Source organism: Oncorhynchus mykiss, chromosome 13, assembly GCF_057628025.1.
Source record: "Oncorhynchus mykiss isolate SJ-2025 chromosome 13, ASM5762802v1, whole genome shotgun sequence".
Taxonomy (NCBI): domain Eukaryota; kingdom Metazoa; phylum Chordata; class Actinopteri; order Salmoniformes; family Salmonidae; genus Oncorhynchus; species Oncorhynchus mykiss.
In genome coordinates, this window is record NC_143034.1 from 41,792,790 (window position 1) to 41,814,501 (window position 21,712).

Below are 21,712 nucleotides of genomic sequence, written 5' to 3' on the forward strand. Positions count from 1 at the left end.
ATCAGTCAGTCAGTAAAAATATCATCCATCTATCTATTAGCCAGCCTCAAGGACATGTCACATGTCTCCAATGATGATTATGAGGTTGTCTAACAGACCGCTTCTTCCTCACCGCTTGACTCTGCAGTCGACTTCGTCACAGTTTGACCATGGTGTCAAGGAATTTTTAAAACTGCACCAGTTTGTAGCGAAGCTCCTCTCCCACGATCTCACATGCTCATGCGCTTTTTTACTGGAGCGCATACAAGACATGCATTTTTTTCAGTCAACTCAACCACAGCAGGTGCTGCGCCAACGCATCCGACGACACACAAAAAAACGGCGCTTGGAAATTCCAAGTTTCAGCGAAATTCCTCCGATTTGTGGTGATCTAGAACTTTTCCTCTGATTAATTTAGCCTACTTTCGAGTGCATTTGATATTGGAAACCTTCTGTATCAAGATTGTGTTCAGCTTGTTGAAATACGTTTTCAGAGACCCTTTGCCTGAAGTCACTGACACTCCATCTCCAGAGGATGCTCCAACACCAAACCCGACCTGAAGACAATAGAAAATGGTTGTGAGTGAATTAGTTCCGTCTTAAGAAAAGTACATAAAAAAAATATATCGCTTAGATTAAATCACAAAATAAAGACCTGTGCTAATTATTGTCTGCCCCCCAAATATAACTTAGGCTACAAGATGCGGGATCATACTTACGCATCCCTCCAATTTCTTAACTTAACTAGGTCATCTGTTTTTGAACAGGTTCAGTGTTTCTTTGTTCCATGTGACAAGAGTCAGGCTGTTAAATAATTGGGCCATATACTCCAAAGCCTCTAATGCATTCACAGAGACGTCCTCGCCCTGTATGAAAGAAAACAACGTTTTAGGCATTAGGATGTCTCATAAATTCCATGGTTAAACTTCCAATTTATCATTTTGAAATGGAAAAACATCAAACTCTCTAGTTGATTCTATCCAAATCTTGCTACATGATACACTTCAGTATCTTACCTGTGTGTTCTTGTAAACATGCTCTGGAAACATGCGCTCGACTTTTTTTTACGGAAACAGAACTGGAAATTGTCCACCCTGAAATAAAGTCATATCAATATCAAAAACTGAACTGTATTGGAATAGTATCCATAAATGAAACATTGTGGTACAGAGAGTGAAGGCATTGGTTATATAAAACGTCCTATAATAAAATAAAATAAATTGAGGTCTAATAATGAGATATATTGAGTATCAAATTTTGCACATCAAATAGTGGACAGGTGCAAAAATAACGCACTAGTGCATGAATTGCGTCCACATGCACAGTTCAGATGCTGCCGTGTATAAGCAGAACAGAACAGAGTCAGGTAGATACTCAACCATTTAAAGGCTAGCATGAATATTTGAATTTTTCGTCGTTCGGGGAGACTAGCAGACCTGCAAGAATAAACCACTTTACCAATGTGTTGTGATAACATTATCGTAGGTAAAACACGTAGGTAAAACAAGGTACAGCTTCCAAATGTAGTTCAAACTAGCCCATAACTTTAATCTCGTAGATGGACATTCCTTTCATCCTTAGTTCTTTGACAATGATTACTTTTCTCCAATCCACAGCTATTGAGAAAAATAGTGGTTCATTGACCGTTTTGGTATTGTTTGAACAGCAGACTGCTCCTTTAAAAATTCAGTCTATAAACAAATGAATGCATGAAACAATGAAAGGATGAATGACTGAATATATAAACGAATAAATAAAAATGATGAGAGAATAATTATTTGATTTCATTATAAAGGAACAACTTCATAGCCTTCACATGTTTATAAATAAATAATTCAGTCAGTAAATATATCAGCTGTCAATCTATTAGCCGGGATCAGAAACATGTCACATGTCTCCAATGATGATTATGTGGTTTTCCAACAGACCTCTTCTTCCTCATGGCTTGACTCTGCTGTCGAGGAATTTCTTGAACTGCACCAGGTTGTCGCGAACCTCCAATCGCGTGATCTCCCATGCGCATGCGCTATGTTCCTGGAGAGCACACAATATATATATATATTTTATGTCTTCACTCAACTCAACCACAGCAGGTGCGCTGCCAAGGCGTCCTATGACACCACAAAGGCGCTTGGAAGTTCCCAGTTTCATATGTGATTTGTGGCAGCAAAATGCATCCTATTTGTGGTGATTTACAATTTGCTCAGATTCATTTAGCCTCTATTCGAGAGCATTTGATATTGGACCCACCCAGTGGCGACCGGTTTTCCAACCGTACCCCACCTGTTTTGAGCCCCATATGTTTAACTACAACAAAAAAAGTTTAGCCACAACAGCAGAAAAATTACATTTGTTTAACTTTTTTTTGTTGTTGCCTGTTTTACTTGCTATTTTGGCATCAATAAGTTTCACATATCAGTTTGTAAACAATGTAGAAAAACAACAACAATCATTGAGTTAATAAAGCTGCATACAAAAATGGTCTCTTTTTTGCTTTCTTGAGTAATCAAATATTTTTAGATCGTTCATTGTCTGCTTATATGCCCCGTTTTTTAATCCTTCGGTTCTGACTTGGTGTACAGGGAAAACACTGTGAAGAAGGTTGAATGATTCCCTTGATAAGCCCCAATTTTCAACGGGTGACTCTTAATTATGCTATTGTGAAATGAATCATGAAAAACGTAAAGACAGTGAACAGTTTTCGTACATGTCTATGCAAAGAATTACATTGGAGCAATGCATTTCATGATAACAGAATACACTGTGCACTTTTGCATTCTATTCGGCGAATATTACTCCTAATACGTTATTGATTGTGGAACACAATTTCATAGATGGGTTGGAAGCGTAGAATTAGCAATTCTAATAATGTAATAGTATCTCCATGGTTGGAACGGAAGTTGTATAGGTGCTCAAAGTACACTGTTCAAAACAGGCCAGCCCTGTCCAAACCAGGCCAGCCCTGTCCAGTGATAAAACACACTTAATTGAAAAAAAGCATTTGAATATATCTACATTTTGAGAAGATACATTTGACTTGTTTTAATGGCTTTCCTTTATGGATTAGTAGGCTGGCTATAGGACTAATTGTACTGCCATCCGTGCATATGTCCTGAGCATGTTTAATACAAATCTTAATGTCCGCTATGGGGTGCCACAAGGTTCAATTCTTGGGCTGACTCTTTTCTATGAATATATCAATGATGTAGCTCTTGCTGCTGATGATTCTCTGATCCACCTCTACGCAGACGACACCATTCTGTAGACATCTAGTCCTTGTTTGGACACTGTGCTAACAAACCTCCAAACGAGCTTCAACGCCATACAACACTCATTCCGTGGCCTCCAACTGCTTTTAATTGCTAGTAAAACTAAGTGCATGCTCTTCCATCGATTGCTGCCGCACCCTCTTGCATTAATAGCAACACGACTCTGGACGGTTTTGACTTAGAATATGTGAAACAACTACAAATACCTAGGTGTCTGGTTAGCCTGTAAACTCTCCTTCCAGACTCACATTAAGCATCTCCAACCCAAAATTAAATCTAGAATCGGCGTCCTACTTCACAACAAAGCCTCCATCACCCATGCTACCAAACATACCCTCGTAAAACTGACAATCCTACCAATCCTTGACTTCGGCGATGTCATTTACTAAATATCCTCCTACACTCTACTTAGCAAACTGGATGTAGTCTATCATCGCGCCATCCGTTTTGTCACCAAAGCCCCATATACTACCCACCGCTGCGACCTGTATGCTCTCTCTGGCTGGCCCTCACTACATATTCGTTGCCAAACCCACTGGCTCCAGGTTATCTATACGTTTTTGCTAGGTAAAGTCCCGCCTTATTCCAAATCACTGGTCACCATAGCAACACCCACCCTTAGCACGCCCTCCAGCAGGTATATGCAGGTATATTTCACTGGTCATCCGCAAAGCCAACACTTGCTTTATCCGCCATTCCTTCCAGTTCTCTGCTGCCAATGACTGGAATTAATTGCACAAATCACTGAAGCTGGAGACACATGTCTCCCTCTCTAACTTTAAGCATCAGCTGTCAGAGCAGCTTACCGATCACTGCAGCTGTACACAGCCAATCTGTAAATAGCAAACCAAACTACCTCATCCCCATATTATTACTTACCCTCTTGCTCTTTTGCACACCAGTATCTCCACTTGCACATCATCATCTGCACGTCTATCACTCCATTGTTAATGCTAAATTGTAATAATTTTGCCTCTATGGCCTGTTTATTGTCTTATCTCCCATACTCTTCTACATTTGCACACACTGCACATAGATTTTTCTATTGTGTTATTGACTGTACGTTTGTTTATGTGTAACTCTGTGTTGTTGCTTTTGTCGCACTGCTTAGCTTTATCTTGGCAGTGTCGCAGTTGTAAATGATAATTTGTTCTGAACTGGCCTACCTGGTTAAATAAAGGTGAAATAGAAAATAACTACATAAAATCACACCTTGGACTTGGATACAGAATGAGCACTGAGATTACCAATATTTAAAAGTATTTTTTATTTTATTAACTTAACATTTGATGAAGAGCAACAAAAGGCACGATTTTCAAATAGATAAATAGATTCATAAATAGGCCTACATCAATAAATAACCTTGATAAATAAATACATAAATAAATACATGTATGATATTGCTGTTTGACATTGCACATTGCATGATTGTAGAATAGAAGGCTTTAAAAATCAAGCACAATTGTAAAACACATTAGTAAAAAAAGATCTGCAAGTTCAAATTCATGTTCTGTTGGACCACAGAAGGCTGTCAGAGTTGTGTTTCAGAATGAATTCTAGGGTGTACAGGAGTTCTTTTCGAACCACTTCCCAGGCGCAGTAACTGAAATTCTGTGAAAATAAAAATAAATTGTTAGGGCAATATTATCCTATGTAGAGATATTATCAAAACAAAGTGTCTATTTGTTTTCAACCTATATCCTACCTTTTCTTTTAAAACTGCTGCAATGTTCCCAAAGTATGTCTTCAGGCCCTCTGCCCTGATGGGATAATCACTTGTATCCACACTGCTCATCTGCCAGAAAGGAGGAAAGAGGCAGGCGATGAATAATAATTAAAATGCATCCATTATAGTGCATTTGCTTGTACCCTACTTTTTATTTTATGACTGCCGCGATGTTCCTAAAGTAGGTATTCAGCATCTTTGCCCTGACTAGATAACCACACTCCCCATCATCTGACACAAGAATAAAATAATTCAAATGTCACCATACCACACTTAAACAGTTAAGCTATCTGTATTGGCCTAGGTAGGTACTCACACACTCGCTCTCTTCAATCTGACGGTAGATAATGTTCTGAAAATACTCCAACTTTTGTTGGTCCCACATTGTCGGCAGTTCGTCAGTTCCGAACAATGTGTCGATGTTCTTCAATGTCTCATAAATAGCCTTAGCAGCACTGCTGCTCAACTGAAACGGACAACAACAATAATTTCAATTAACATAAGTGGCCGTGTAAAGTGTTCTACTTTCTAATCCTAACGGTTGCAAATACTCTTTCATGCTGTAAAGAACTCTTGAATATGCTCGCTTGCCCTTACCTGTGGCGCCCCGGAGGTTGCAAATGAGGTGGCTGGGAATGCCATGAAGACATTCTCCTGCAGGCACTCCAGAGGAAAATGACCGCCCTGAAAGAAGGAGAAAACACATTTTTCATGTTGAGCTATTCAGTTAAACATAGTTGGATAATACATCTCAAGTCAAAAGTAATTTATAAAATCTACCATGTCTCTCAGTAGGTTGTGGGTTGTTCGCAGCAGCTGTCCTTGTAGCTGGCAAGGCATGGGCATCGAGAAAACCTGCGCGAGGCAGAGGAAGGCGCTCATCCAAGTGATAGTCTGAATTGCCATTCTTATGGTAGTTAGATGATCTGCAACAGATGGTCATTGTTAGTTGAATATAATCCTGAAAATAATTAATTAATTGAAGCCCGAAGCAATGATCAAATGATAGCATGTTGTTGACTTACCTGTTGCCAGTATATTGCAAATTTCCTCCAGTCAGAATTTGGTTTGTGTTCTGATCCCATATCTGCGGATTATCTTAAATAGTGAGGATTGAATGGATGTACAAAAAGTGAAAGGGTGTCTCGCTAAATTAAGAGTTGAAATGAATGAATTTGGGAAAGTTTTGCCAAGTGAACCGCAAGACCGGATTTCTCTTTTCGTGTGCTCCACTTCCCTCTCATCATGTTTCGAGTTTTCCTTCATAGGAGGAACATTTTCCAAAGTAGGTTAAAAAAAGAACTCATAGAGAGAGAGAGAGCGAGAGAGAGAGAGAATAGAGAGAGAGAGAGAGAGAGAGAGAGATAATCGACCCCTTAACTTTACAATGCGTGCAGTAGACCTCTTTATGTCTTTATAAACACCAATATTTATCTAATAGCACTTTTATGAACTAAGGGAAGACCTACTACAATGTTTGTTTTTTAATCACAAACCTGCTATTAGCATGTTTGTGTGTTTCTCACTCTATGTGACACGCGTTCGTGCGTGTGAATGTGACAGAGGGAGTGAGAGATGATGATTTAAAATGGATCTCGTTCTGTTTGCATCTTCTGTCGTTAATCCCATTCATGTCGATACATTCGAATGAAACTGTTGATAATAACTGATGATTAAATAGAAATCATCCAGCATTTGATGACGTCTGTATCTGAATAATCAGGCTAACATTACCATTTGACTATTTATTACTTACGAGAGACTAAATAAACCAATGTGCTAATTAATGTGTTTTGATAACATTGTCGTGGGTTTAGTAGAAAAATACCTAATTCCTAATAACACTATTTTTCATCGTCTTGGATATGCTTAGTTAAAGGGGCAATTTCTGCGAATGCTACATTTAATTTAGGACTTTTAACTGAATGATACACAGGCTACCCATTGACTCTTGGATAATATATAACTTTTAAAGGCACAATGAGCTCAGTTCACGTGTCTTATCCTCAACAGAACCCAAAATGTACTTTTTTATTACATTGTTTGAGACAATATACATCTAAACAAACACTGTATAGCTTAAAAATGTATTTGAAACTATAATGTTGATCTTTTGGATGGTCATTACTTGAATCAATAGCTCTCTGACAGCGGTTACTTTTCTCGACCCACATCCCTCATTTCCCAGAATAGTGGTTGAGTGACCACTATGGTGTTTAATTTAACTGTAGATTGCCTATAAACAAATGAATGCATGAGACTGAATGGATGAATAAATGGATGACTGAATATATAAATGAATGGAAAAAAACTATATGATAATAGATGCATGTATTATGTCATTTAATAGTGTTATAATACATAAATACAAAGCCTTCACATATAAACAAATCAGTCAGTCAGTAAAAATATCATCCATCTATCTATTAGCCAGCCTCAAGGACATGTCACATGTCTCCAATGATGATTATGAGGTTGTCTAACAGACCGCTTCTTCCTCACCGCTTGACTCTGCAGTCGACTTCGTCACAGTTTGACCATGGTGTCAAGGAATTTTTAAAACTGCACCAGTTTGTAGCGAAGCTCCTCTCCCACGATCTCACATGCTCATGCGCTTTTTTACTGGAGCGCATACAAGACATGCATTTTTTTCAGTCAACTCAACCACAGCAGGTGCTGCGCCAACGCATCCGACGACACACAAAAAAACGGCGCTTGGAAATTCCAAGTTTCAGCGAAATTCCTCCGATTTGTGGTGATCTAGAACTTTTCCTCTGATTAATTTAGCCTATTTTCGAGTGCATTTGATATTGGAAACCTTCTGTATCAAGATTGTGTTCAGCTTGTTGAAATACGTTTTCAGAGACCCTTTGCCTGAAGTCACTGACACTCCATCTCCAGAGGATGCTCCAACACCAAACCCGACCTGAAGACAATAGAAAATGGTTGTGAGTGAATTAGTTCCGTCTTAAGAAAAGTACATAAAAAAAATATATCGCTTAGATTAAATCACAAAATAAAGACCTGTGCTAATTATTGTCTGCCCCCCAAATATAACTTAGGCTACAAGATGCGGGATCATACTTACGCATCCCTCCAATTTCTTAACTTAACTAGGTCATCTGTTTTTGAACAGGTTCAGTGTTTCTTTGTTCCATGTGACAAGAGTCAGGCTGTTAAATAATTGGGCCATATACTCCAAAGCCTCTAATGCATTCACAGAGACGTCCTCGCCCTGTATGAAAGAAAACAACGTTTTAGGCATTAGGATGTCTCATAAATTCCATGGTTAAACTTCCAATTTATCATTTTGAAATGGAAAAACATCAAACTCTCTAGTTGATTCTATCCAAATCTTGCTACATGATACACTTCAGTATCTTACCTGTGTGTTCTTGTAAACATGCTCTGGAAACATGCGCTCGACTTTTTTTTACGGAAACAGAACTGGAAATTGTCCACCCTGAAATAAAGTCATATCAATATCAAAAACTGAACTGTATTGGAATAGTATCCATAAATGAAACATTGTGGTACAGAGAGTGAAGGCATTGGTTATATAAAACGTCCTATAATAAAATAAAATAAATTGAGGTCTAATAATGAGATATATTGAGTATCAAATTTTGCACATCAAATAGTGGACAGGTGCAAAAATAACGCACTAGTGCATGAATTGCGTCCACATGCACAGTTCAGATGCTGCCGTGTATAAGCAGAACAGAACAGAGTCAGGTAGATACTCAACCATTTAAAGGCTAGCATGAATATTTGAATTTTTCGTCGTTCGGGGAGACTAGCAGACCTGCAAGAATAAACCACTTTACCAATGTGTTGTGATAACATTATCGTAGGTAAAACATGTAGGTAAAACAAGGTACAGCTTCCAAATGTAGTTTTAACTAGCCCATAACTTTAATCTCGTAGATGGACATTCCTTTCATCCTTAGTTCTTTGACAATGATTACTTTTCTCCAATCCACAGCTATTGAGAAAAATAGTGGTTCATTGACCGTTTTGGTATTGTTTGAACAGCAGACTGCTCCTTTAAAAATTCAGTCTATAAACAAATGAATGCATGAAACAATGAAAGGATGAATGACTGAATATATAAACGAATAAATAAAAATGATGAGAGAATAATTATTTGATTTCATTATAAAGGAACAACTTCATAGCCTTCACATGTTTATAAATAAATAATTCAGTCAGTAAATATATCAGCTGTCAATCTATTAGCCGGGATCAGAAACATGTCACATGTCTCCAATGATGATTATGTGGTTTTCCAACAGACCTCTTCTTCCTCATGGCTTGACTCTGCTGTCGAGGAATTTCTTGAACTGCACCAGGTTGTCGCGAACCTCCAATCGCGTGATCTCCCATGCGCATGCGCTATGTTCCTGGAGAGCACACAATATATATATATATTTTATGTCTTCACTCAACTCAACCACAGCAGGTGCGCTGCCAAGGCGTCCTATGACACCACAAAGGCGCTTGGAAGTTCCCAGTTTCATATGTGATTTGTGGCAGCAAAATGCATCCTATTTGTGGTGATTTACAATTTGCTCAGATTCATTTAGCCTCTATTCGAGAGCATTTGATATTGGACCCACCCAGTGGCGACCGGTTTTCCAACCGTACCCCACCTGTTTTGAGCCCCATATGTTTAACTACAACAAAAAAAGTTTAGCCACAACAGCAGAAAAATTACATTTGTTTAACTTTTTTTTGTTGTTGCCTGTTTTACTTGCTATTTTGGCATCAATAAGTTTCACATATCAGTTTGTAAACAATGTAGAAAAACAACAACAATCATTGAGTTAATAAAGCTGCATACAAAAATGGTCTCTTTTTTGCTTTCTTGAGTAATCAAATATTTTTAGATCGTTCATTGTCTGCTTATATGCCCCGTTTTTTAATCCTTCGGTTCTGACTTGGTGTACAGGGAAAACACTGTGAAGAAGGTTGAATGATTCCCTTGATAAGCCCCAATTTTCAACGGGTGACTCTTAATTATGCTATTGTGAAATGAATCATGAAAAACGTAAAGACAGTGAACAGTTTTCGTACATGTCTATGCAAAGAATTACATTGGAGCAATGCATTTCATGATAACAGAATACACTGTGCACTTTTGCATTCTATTCGGCGAATATTACTCCTAATACGTTATTGATTGTGGAACACAATTTCATAGATGGGTTGGAAGCGTAGAATTAGCAATTCTAATAATGTAATAGTATCTCCATGGTTGGAACGGAAGTTGTATAGGTGCTCAAAGTACACTGTTCAAAACAGGCCAGCCCTGTCCAAACCAGGCCAGCCCTGTCCAGTGATAAAACACACTTAATTGAAAAAAAGCATTTGAATATATCTACATTTTGAGAAGATACATTTGACTTGTTTTAATGGCTTTCCTTTATGGATTAGTAGGCTGGCTATAGGACTAATTGTACTGCCATCCGTGCATATGTCCTGAGCATGTTTAATACAAATCTTAATGTCCGCTATGGGGGTGCCACAAGGTTAAATTCTTGGGCTGACTCTTTTCTATGAATATATCAATGATGTAGCTCTTGCTGCTGATGATTCTCTGATCCACCTCTACGCAGACGACACCATTCTGTAGACATCTAGTCCTTGTTTGGACACTGTGCTAACAAACCTCCAAACGAGCTTCAACGCCATACAACACTCATTCCGTGGCTTCCAACTGCTTTTAATTGCTAGTAAAACTAAGTGCATGCTCTTCCATCGATTGCTGCCGCACCCTCTTGCATTAATAGCAACACGACTCTGGACGGTTTTGACTTAGAATATGTGAAACAACTACAAATACCTAGGTGTCTGGTTAGCCTGTAAACTCTCCTTCCAGACTCACATTAAGCATCTCCAACCCCAAATTAAATCTAGAATCGGCGTCCTACTTCACAAAAAAGCCTCCATCACCCATGCTACCAAACATACCCTCGTAAAACTGACAATCCTACCAATCCTTGACTTCGGCGATGTCATTTACTAAATATCCTCCTACACTCTACTTAGCAAACTGGATGTAGTCTATCATCGCGCCATCCGTTTTGTCACCAAAGCCCCATATACTACCCACCGCTGCGACCTGTATGCTCTCTCTGGCTGGCCCTCACTACATATTCGTTGCCAAACCCACTGGCTCCAGGTTATCTATACGTTTTTGCTAGGTAAAGTCCCGCCTTATTCCAAATCAGTGGTCACCATAGCAACACCCACCCTTAGCACGCCCTCCAGCAGGTATATGCAGGTATATTTCACTGGCCATCCGCAAAGCCAACACTTGCTTTAGCCGCCATTCCTTCCAGTTCTCTGCTGCCAATGACTGGAATTAATTGCACAAATCACTGAAGCTGGAGACACATGTCTCCCTCTCTAACTTTAAGCATCAGCTGTCAGAGCAGCTTACCGATCACTGCAGCTGTACACAGCCAATCTGTAAATAGCAAACCAAACTACCTCATCCCCATATTATTACTTACCCTCTTGCTCTTTTGCACCCCAGTATGTCCACTTGCACATCATCATCTGCACGTCTATCACTCCATTGTTAATGCTAAATTGTAATAATTTTGCCTCTATGGCCTGTTTATTGTCTTATCTCCCATACTCTTCTACATTTGCACACACTGCACATAGATTTTTCTATTGTGTTATTGACTGTACGTTTGTTTATGTGTAACTCTGTGTTGTTGCTTTTGTCGCACTGCTTTGCTTTATCTTGGCAGTGTCGCAGTTGTAAATGATCATTTGTTCTGAACTGGCCTACCTGGTTAAATAAAGGTGAAATAGAAAATAACTACATAAAATCACACCTTGGACTTGGATACAGAATGAGCACTGAGATTACCAATATTTAAAAGTATTTTTTATTTTATTAACTTAACATTTGATGAAGAGCAACAAAAGGCACGATTTTCAAATAGATAAATAGATTCATAAATAGGCCTACATCAATAAATAACCTTGACAAATAAATGAATAAATATAGAAGTAGGCCTACATCAATAAATAACCTTGATAAATAAATACAGAAATAAATACATGTATGATATTGCTGTTTGACATTGCACATTGCATGATTGTAGAATAGAAGGCTTTAAAAATCAAGCACAATTGTAAAACACATTAGTAAAAAAAGATCTGCAAGTTCAAATTCATGTTCTGTTGGACCACAGAAGGCTGTCAGAGTTGTGTTTCAGAATGAATTCTAGGGTGTACAGGAGTTCTTTTCGAACCACTTCCCAGGCGCAGTAACTGAAATTCTGTGAAAATAAAAATAAATTGTTAGGGCAATATTATCCTATGTAGAGATATTATCAAAACAAAGTGTCTATTTGTTTTCAACCTATATCCTACCTTTTCTTTTAAAACTGCTGCAATGTTCCCAAAGTATGTCTTCAGGCCCTCTGCCCTGATGGGATAATCACTTGTATCCACACTGCTCATCTGCCAGAAAGGAGGAAAGAGGCAGGCGATGAATAATAATTAAAATGCATCCATTATAGTGCATTTGCTTGTACCCTACTTTTTATTTTATGACTGCCGCGATGTTCCTAAAGTAGGTATTCAGCATCTTTGCCCTGACTAGATAACCACACTCCCCATCATCTGACACAAGAATAAAATAATTCAAATGTCACCATACCACACTTAAACAGTTAAGCTATCTGTATTGGCCTAGGTAGGTACTCACACACTCGCTCTCTTCAATCTGACGGTAGATAATGTTCTGAAAATACTCCAACTTCTGTTGGTCCCACATTGTCGGCAGTTCGTCAGTTCCGAACAATGTGTCGATGTTCTTCAATGTCTCATAAATAGCCTTAGCAGCACTGCTGCTCAACTGAAACGGACAACAACAATAATTTCAATTAACATAAATGGCCGTGTAAAGTGTTCTACTTTCTAATCCTAACGGTTGCAAATACTCTTTCATGCTGTAAAGAACTCTTGAATATGCTCGCTTGCCCTTACCTGTGGCGCCCCGGAGGTTGCAAATGAGGTGGCTGGGAATGCCATGAAGACATTCTCCTGCAGGCACTCCAGAGGAAAATGACCGCCCTGAAAGAAGGAGAAAACACATTTTTCATGTTGAGCTATTCAGTTAAACATAGTTGGATAATACATCTCAAGTCAAAAGTAATTTATAAAATCTACCATGTCTCTCAGTAGGTTGTGGGTTGTTCGCAGCAGCTGTCCTTGTAGCTGGCAAGGCATGGGCATCGAGAAAACCTGCGCGAGGCAGAGGAAGGCGCTCATCCAAGTGATAGTCTGAATTGCCATTCTTATGGTAGTTAGATGATCTGCAACAGATGGTCATTGTTAGTTGAATATAATCCTGAAAATAATTAATTAATTGAAGCCCGAAGCAATGATCAAATGATAGCATGTTGTTGACTTACCTGTTGCCAGTATATTGCAAATTTCCTCCAGTCAGAATTTGGTTTGTGTTCTGATCCCATATCTGCGGATTATCTTAAATAGTGAGGATTGAATGGATGTACAAAAAGTGAAAGGGTGTCTCGCTAAATTAAGAGTTGAAATGAATGAATTTGGGAAAGTTTTGCCAAGTGAACCGCAAGACCGGATTTCTCTTTTCGTGTGCTCCACTTCCCTCTCATCATGTTTCGAGTTTTCCTTCATAGGAGGAACATTTTCCTAAGTAGGTTAAAAAAAGAACTCATAGAGAGAGAGAGAGAGCGAGAGAGAGAGAGAGAGAATAGAGAGAGAGAGAGAGAGATAATCGACCCCTTAATTTTACAATGCGTGCAGTAGACCTCTTTATGTCTTTATAAACACCAATATTTATCTAATAGCACTTTTATGAACTAAGGGAAGACCTACTACAATGTTTGTTTTTTAATCACAAACCTGCTATTAGCATGTTTGTGTGTTTCTCACTCTATGTGACACGCGTTCGTGCGTGTGAATGTGACAGAGGGAGTGAGAGATGATGATTTAAAATGGATCTCGTTCTGTTTGCATCTTCTGTCGTTAATCCCATTCATGTCGATACATTCGAATGAAACTGTTGATAATAACTGATGATTAAATAGAAATCATCCAGCATTTGATGACGTCTGTATCTGAATAATCAGGCTAACATTACCATTTGACTATTTATTACTTACTAGAGACTAAATAAACCAATGTGCTAATGTGTTTTGATAACATTGTCGTGGGTTTAGTAGAAAAATACCTAATTCCTAATAACACTATTTTTCATCGTCTTGGATATGCTTAGTTAAAGGGGCAATTTCTGCGAATGCTACATTTAATTTAGGACTTTTAACTGAATGATACACAGGCTACCCATTGACTCTTGGATAATATATAACTTTTAAAGGCACAATGAGCTCAGTTCACGTGTCTTATCCTCAACAGAACCCAAAATGTACTTTTTTATTACATTGTTTGAAACAATATACATCTAAACAAACACTGTATAGCTTAAAAATGTATTTGAAACTATAAAGTTGATCTTTTGGATGGTCATTACTTGAATCAATAGCTCTCTGACAGCGGTTACTTTTCTCGACCCACATCCCTCATTTACCAGAATAGTGGTTGAGTGACCACTATGGTGTTTAATTTAACTGTAGATTGCCTATAAACAAATGAATGCATGAGACTGAATGGATGAATAAATGGGTGACTGAATATATAAATGAATGGAAAAACACTATATGATAATAGATGCATGTATTATGTCATTTAATAGTGTTATAATACATAAATACAAAGCCTTCACATATAAACATATCAGTCAGTCAGTAAAAATATCATCCATCTATCTATTAGCCAGCCTCAAGGACATGTCACATGTCTCCAATGATGATTATGAGGTTGTCTAACAGACCGCTTCTTCCTCACCGCTTGACTCTGCAGTCGACTTCGTCACAGTTTGACCATGGTGTCAAGGAATTTTTAAAACTGCACCAGTTTGTAGCGAAGCTCCTCTCCCACGATCTCACATGCTCATGCGCTGTGTTCCTGGAGCGCATACAAGACATGCATTTTTTTCAGTCAACTCAACCACAGCAGGTGCTGCGCCAACGCATCCGACGACACACAAAAAAACGGCGCTTGGAAGTTCCAAGTTTCAGCGAAATTCCTCCGATTTGTGGTGATCTAGAACTTTTCCTCTGATTAATTTAGCCTATTTTCGAGTGCATTTGATATTGGAAACCTTCTGTATCAAGATTGTGTTCAGCTTGTTGAAATACGTTTTCAGAGACCCTTTGCCTGAAGTCACTGACCCTCCATCTCCAGAGGATGCTCCAACTCCAAACCCGACCTGAAGACAATAGAAAATGGTTGTGAGTGAATTAGTTCCCTCTTAAGAAAAGTACATAAAAAAATATATCGCTTAGATTAAATCACAAAATAAAGACCTGTGCCAATTATTGTCTGCCCCCCAAATATAACTTAGGCTACAAGATGCGGGATCATACTTACGCATCCCTCCAATTTCTTAACTTAACTAGGTCATCTGTTTTTGAACAGGTTCAGTGTTTCTTTGTTCCATGTGACAAGAGTCAGGCTGTTAAATAATTGGGCCATATACTCCAAAGCCTCTAATGCATTCACAGAGACGTCCTCGCCCTGTATGAAAGAAAACAACGTTTTAGGCATTAGGATGTCTCATAAATTCCATGGTTAAACTTCCAATTTATCATTTTGAAATGGAAAAACATCAAACTCTCTAGTTGATTCTATCCAAATCTTGCTACATGATACACTTCAGTATCTTACCTGTGTGTTCTTGTAAACATGCTCTGGAAACATGCGCTCGACTTTTCTTTACGGAAACAGAACTGGAAATTGTCCACCCTGAAATAAAGTCATATCAATATCAAAAACTGAACTGTATTGGAATAGTATCCATAAATGAAACATTGTGGTACAGAGAGTGAAGGCATTGGTTATATAAAACGTCCTATAATAAAATAAAATAAATTGAGGTCTAATAATGAGATATATTGAGTATCAAATTTTGCACATCAAATAGTGGACAGGTGCAAAAATAACGCACTAGTGCATGAATTGCGTCCACATGCACAGTTCAGATGCTGCCGTGTATAAGCAGAACAGAACAGAGTCAGGTAGATACTCAACCATTTAAAGGCTAGCATGAATATTTGAATTTTTCGTCGTTCGGGGAGACTAGCAGACCTGCAAGAATAAACCACTTTACCAATGTGTTGTGATAACATTATCGTAGGTAAAACACGTAGGTAAAACAAGGTACAGCTTCCAAATGCAGTTCAAACTAGCCCATAACTTTAATCTCGTAGATGGACATTCCTTTCATCCTTAGTTCTTTGACAATGATTACTTTTCTCCAATCCACAGCTATTGAGAAAAATAGTGGTTCATTGACCGTTTTGGTATTGTTTAAAGAGCAGACTGCTCCTTTAAAAAGTCAGTCTATAAACAAATGAATGCATGAAACAATGAAAGGATGAATGACTGAATATATAAACGAATTAATAAAAATGATGAGAGAATAATTATTTGATTTTATTATAAAGGAACAACTTCATAGCCTTCACATGTTTATAAATAAATCATTCAGTCAGTAAATATATCAGCTGTCAATCTATTAGCCGGGATCAGAAACATGTCACATGTCTCCAATGATGATTATGTGGTTTTCCAACAGACCTCTTCTTCCTCATGGCTTGACTCTGCTGTCGAGGAATTTCTTGAACTGCACCAGGTTGTCGCGAACCTCCACTCGCGTGATCTCCCATGCGCATGCGCTACGTTCCTGGAGAGCACACAATATATATATATATTTTATGTCTTCACTCAACTCAACCACAGCAGGTGCGCTGCCAAGGCGTCCTATGACACCACAAAGGCGCTTGGAAGTTCCCAGTTTCATATGTGATTTGTGGCAGCAAAATGCATCCTATTTGTGGTGATTTACAATTTGCTCAGATTCATTTAGCCTCTATTCGAGAGCATTTGATATTGGACCCACCCAGTGGCGACCGGTTTTCCAACCGTACCCCACCTGTTTTGAGCCCCATATGTTTAACTACAACAAAAAAAGTTTAGCCACAACAGCAGAAAAATTACATTTGTTTAACTTTTTTTTGTTGTTGCCTGTTTTACTTGCTATTTTGGCATCAATAAGTTTCACATATCAGTTTGTAAACAATGTAGAAAAACAACAACAATCATTGAGTTAATAAAGCTGCATACAAAAATGGTCTCTTTTTTGCTTTCTTGAGTAATCAAATATTTTTAGATCGTTCATTGTCTGCTTATATGCCCCGTTTTTTAATCCTTCGGTTCTGACTTGGTGTACAGGGAAAACACTGTGAAGAAGGTTGAATGATTCCCTTGATAAGCCCCAATTTTCAACGGGTGACTCTTAATTATGCTATTGTGAAATGAATCATGAAAAACGTAAAGACAGTGAACAGTTTTCGTACATGTCTATGCAAAGAATTACATTGGAGCAAAGCATTTCATGATAACAGAATACACTGTGCACTTTTGCATTCTATTCGGCGAATATTACTCCTAATACGTTATTGATTGTGGAACACAATTTCATAGATGGGTTGGAAGCGTAGAATTAGCAATTCTAATAATGTAATAGTATCTCCATGGTTGGAACGGAAGTTGTATAGGTGCTCAAAGTACACTGTTCAAAACAGGCCAGCCCTGTCCAAACCAGGCCAGCCCTGTCCAGTGATAAAACACACTTAATTGAAAAAAAGCATTTGAATATATCTACATTTTGAGAAGATACATTTGACTTGTTTTAATGGCTTTCCTTTATGGATTAGTAGGCTGGCTATAGGACTAATTGTACTGCCATCCGTACATATGTCCTGAGCATGTTTAATACAAATCTTAATGTCCGCTATGGGGGTGCCACAAGGTTAAATTCTCGGGCTGACTCTTTTCTATGAATATATCAATGATGTAGCTCTTGCTGCTGATGATTCTCTGATCCACCTCTACGCAGACGACACCATTCTGTAGACATCTAGTCCTTGTTTGGACACTGTGCTAACAAACCTCCAAACGAGCTTCAACGCCATACAACACTCATTCCGTGGCCTCCAACTGCTTTTAATTGCTAGTAAAACTAAGTGCATGCTCTTCCATCGATTGCTGCCGCACCCTCTTGCATTAATAGCAACACGACTCTGGACGGTTTTGACTTAGAATTATGTGAAACAACTACAAATACCTAGGTGTCTGGTTAGCCTGTAAACTCTCCTTCCAGACTCACATTAAGCATCTCCAACCCAAAACTAAATCTAGAATCGGCGTCCTACTTCACAACAAAGCCTCCATCACCCATGCCACCAAACATACCCTCGTAAAACTGACTATCCTACCAATCCTTGACTTCGGCGATGTCATTTACTAAATATCCTCTTACACTCTACTTAGCAAACTGAATATAGTCTATCACAGCGCCATCCGTTTTGTCACCAAAGCCCCATATACTACCCACCGCTGCGACCTGTATGCTCTCGCTGGCTGGCCCTCACTACATATTCGTTGCCAAACCCACTGGCTCCAGGTTTTCTATACGTTTTTGCTAGGTAAAGTCCCGCCTTATCCCAGATCACTGGTCACCATAGCAACACCCACCCTTAGCACGCCCTCCAGCAGGTATATGCAGGTATATTTGGTCATCTGGTCATCCCCAAAGCCAACACTTGCTTTAGCCGCCATTCCTTCCAGTTCTCTGCTGCCAATGACTGGAATTAATTGCAAAAATCACTGAAGCTGGAGACACATGTCTCCCTCTCTAACTTTAAGCATCAGCTGTCAGAGCAGCTTACCGATCACTGCAGCTGAACACAGCCAATCTGTAAATAGCAAAGCAAACTACCTCATCCCCATATTATTACTTACCCTCTTGCTCTTTTGCACCCCAGTATGTCCACTTGCACATCATCATCTGCACGTCTATCACTCCATTGTTAATGCTAAATTGTAATAATTTTGCCTCTATGGCCTGTTTATTGTCTTATCTCCCATACTCTTCTACATTTTCACACACTGCACATAGATTTTTCTATTGTGTTATTGACTGTACGTTTGTTTATGTGTAACTCTGTGTTGTTGCTTTTGTCGCACTGCTTTGCTTTATCTTGGCAGTGTCGCAGTTGTAAATGATAATTTGTTCTGAACTGGCCTACCTGGTTAAATAAAGGTGAAATAGAAAATAACTACATAAAATCACACCTTGGACTTGGATACAGAATGAGCACTGAGATTACCAATATTTAAAAGTATTTTTTATTTTATTAACTTAACATTTGATGAAGAGCAACAAAAGGCACGATTTTCAAATAGATAAATAGATTCATAAATAGGCCTACATCAATAAATAACCTTGATAAATAAATACATAAATAAATACATGTATGATATTGCTGTTTGACATTGCACATTGCATGATTGTAGAATAGAAGGCTTTAAAAATCAAGCACAATTGTAAAACACATTAGTAAAAAAAGATCTGCAAGTTCAAATTCATGTTCTGTTGGACCACAGAAGGCTGTCAGAGTTGTGTTTCAGAATGAATTCTAGGGTGTACAGGAGTTCTTTTCGAACCACTTCCCAGGCGCAGTAACTGAAATTCTGTGAAAATAAAAATAAATTGTTAGGGCAATGTAGGGTAATATTATCCTATGTAGAGATATTATCAAAACAATGTGTCTATTTGTTTTCAAACTATATCCTACCTTCTCTTTTAAAACTGCTGCAATGTTCCCAAAGTATGTCTTCAGGCCCTCTGCCCTGATGGGATAATCACTTGTATCCACACTGCTCATCTGCCAGAAAGGAAGAAAGAGGCAGGCGATGAATGATAATTAAAATGCATCCATTATAGTGTATTTGCTTGTACCCTACTTTTTATTTTATGACTGCCGCGATGTTCCTAAAGTAGGTATTCAGCATCTTTGCCCTGACTAGATAACCACACTCCCCATCATCTGACACAAGAATAAAATAATTCAAATGTCACCATACCACACTTAAACAGTTAAGCTATCTGTATTGGCCTAGGTAGGTACTCACACACTCGCTCTCTTCAATCTGACGGTAGATAATGTTCTGAAAATACTCCAACTTCTGTTGGTCCCACATTGTCGGCAGTTCGTCAGTTCCGAACAATGTGTCGATGTTCTTCAATGTCTCATAAATAGCCTTAGCAGCACTGCTGCTCAACTGAAACGGACAACAACAATAATTTCAATAAACATAAATGGCCGTGTAAAGTGTTCTACTTTCTAATCCTAATGGTTGCAAATACTATTTCATGCTGTGAAGAACTCTTGAATATGCTCGCTTGCCCTTACCTGTGGCGCCCCGGAGGTTGCAAATGAGGTGGCTGGGAATGCCATGAAGACATTCTCCAGCAGGCACTCCAGAGGAAAATGACCCCCCTGAAAGAAGGAGAAAACACATTTTTCATGTTGAGCTATTCAGTTAAACATAGTTGGATAATACATCTCAAGTCAAAAGTAATTTATAAAATCTACCATGTCTCTCAGTAGGTTGTGGGTTGTTCGCAGCAGCTGTCCTTGTAGCTGGCAAGGCATGGGCATCGAGAAAACCTGCGCGAGGCAGAGGAAGGCGCTCATCCAAGTGATAGTCTGAATTGCCATTTTTATGGTAGTTAGATGATCTGCAACAGATGGTAATTGTTAGTTGAATATAATCCTGAAAATAATTAATTAATTGAAGCCTGAATCAATGATCAAATGATAGCATGTTGTTGATTTACCTGTTGCCAGTATATTGCAAATTTCCTCCAGTCAGAATTTGGTTTGTGTTCTGATCCCATATCTGCGGATTATCTTAAATAGTGAGGATTGAATGGATGTACACAAAGTGAAAGGGTGCCTCGCTAAATTAAGAGTTGAAATGAATGAATTTGGGAAAGTTTTGCCAAGTGAACCGCAAGACCGGATTTCTCTTTTCACTTCCCTCTCATCAGTTTCCTTCATAGGAGGAACATTGTCTTAAGTAGGTTAAAAAAATGAACTCATCGGCTCAAACGAGAAGGAGAAGGAGAGAGAGAGAGAGATTACTTACGAGAGACTAAACGAGACTTACGTTATTACTTACGAGAGACTAAATAAACCAATGTGCTAATGTGTTTTGATAACATTGTCGTGGGTTTAGTAGAAAAAAACCTAATTCCCAATAACACTATTTTTCATCGTCTTGGATATGCTTAGTTAAAGGGGCAATTTCTGCGAATGCTACATTTAATTTAGGACTTTTGAATGAATGATACACAGGCTACCCATTGACTCTTGGATAATATATAACTTTTAAAGGCCCAATGAGCTCAGTTCACGTGTCTTAACTCAACAGAACCCAAAATGTACCTTTTTATTACATTGTTTGAAACAATATGCATCTAAACAAACCCTGTAAAGCTTGAAAATGTATTTGAAACTGTCATGTTGATCTCTTGGATGGTCATTACTTGAATCAATAGCTCTCTGACAGCGGTTACTTTTCTCGACCCACATCCCTCATTTACCAGAATAGTGGTTGAGTGACCACTATGGTGTTTAATTTAACTGTAGATTGCCTATAAACAAATGAATGCATGAGACTGAATGGATGAATAAACGAATGACTGAATATATAAATTAATGAAAAAAAACTATATGATAATAGATGCATGTATTATGTC

The 21,712-nt window shown here is 38.4% G+C and overlaps 3 protein-coding genes across 3 annotated transcripts; all 3 read right to left on the reverse strand.

The window, feature by feature from the left end:
- Nucleotides 1-4,371: 4,371 nt before the first annotated feature.
- Nucleotides 4,372-6,334, reverse strand: LOC118938268 (interferon alpha-7-like). Its single transcript, XM_036940784.2, has 5 exons — nt 5,755-6,334; nt 5,572-5,658; nt 5,291-5,440; nt 4,954-5,043; nt 4,372-4,859 (listed from the first exon to the last, which is right to left on the reverse strand). Exons 1-5 carry the CDS (start codon nt 5,878-5,880, stop codon nt 4,752-4,754), a joined length of 561 nt encoding a protein of 186 aa, XP_036796679.2. The 5' UTR covers nt 5,881-6,334; the 3' UTR covers nt 4,372-4,751.
- Nucleotides 6,335-9,281: 2,947 nt separating this feature from the next.
- On the reverse strand, nt 9,282-13,475 carry LOC118938066 (interferon alpha-1-like). The gene is made up of 6 exons (XM_090194346.1): nt 13,416-13,475; nt 13,171-13,245; nt 12,988-13,074; nt 12,707-12,856; nt 12,370-12,459; nt 9,282-9,377 (listed from the first exon to the last, which is right to left on the reverse strand). The coding sequence occupies exons 1-6, from the start codon at nt 13,473-13,475 to the stop codon at nt 9,282-9,284; spliced, it is 558 nt and encodes a 185-aa protein (XP_090050472.1).
- Nucleotides 13,476-19,375: 5,900 nt separating this feature from the next.
- LOC110485148 (interferon alpha-7-like) lies at nt 19,376-20,669 on the reverse strand. Its single transcript, XM_036940792.2, has 5 exons — nt 20,544-20,669; nt 20,361-20,447; nt 20,080-20,229; nt 19,743-19,832; nt 19,376-19,638 (listed from the first exon to the last, which is right to left on the reverse strand). Exons 1-5 carry the CDS (start codon nt 20,667-20,669, stop codon nt 19,531-19,533), a joined length of 561 nt encoding a protein of 186 aa, XP_036796687.1. The 3' UTR covers nt 19,376-19,530.
- Nucleotides 20,670-21,712: the final 1,043 nt, after the last annotated feature.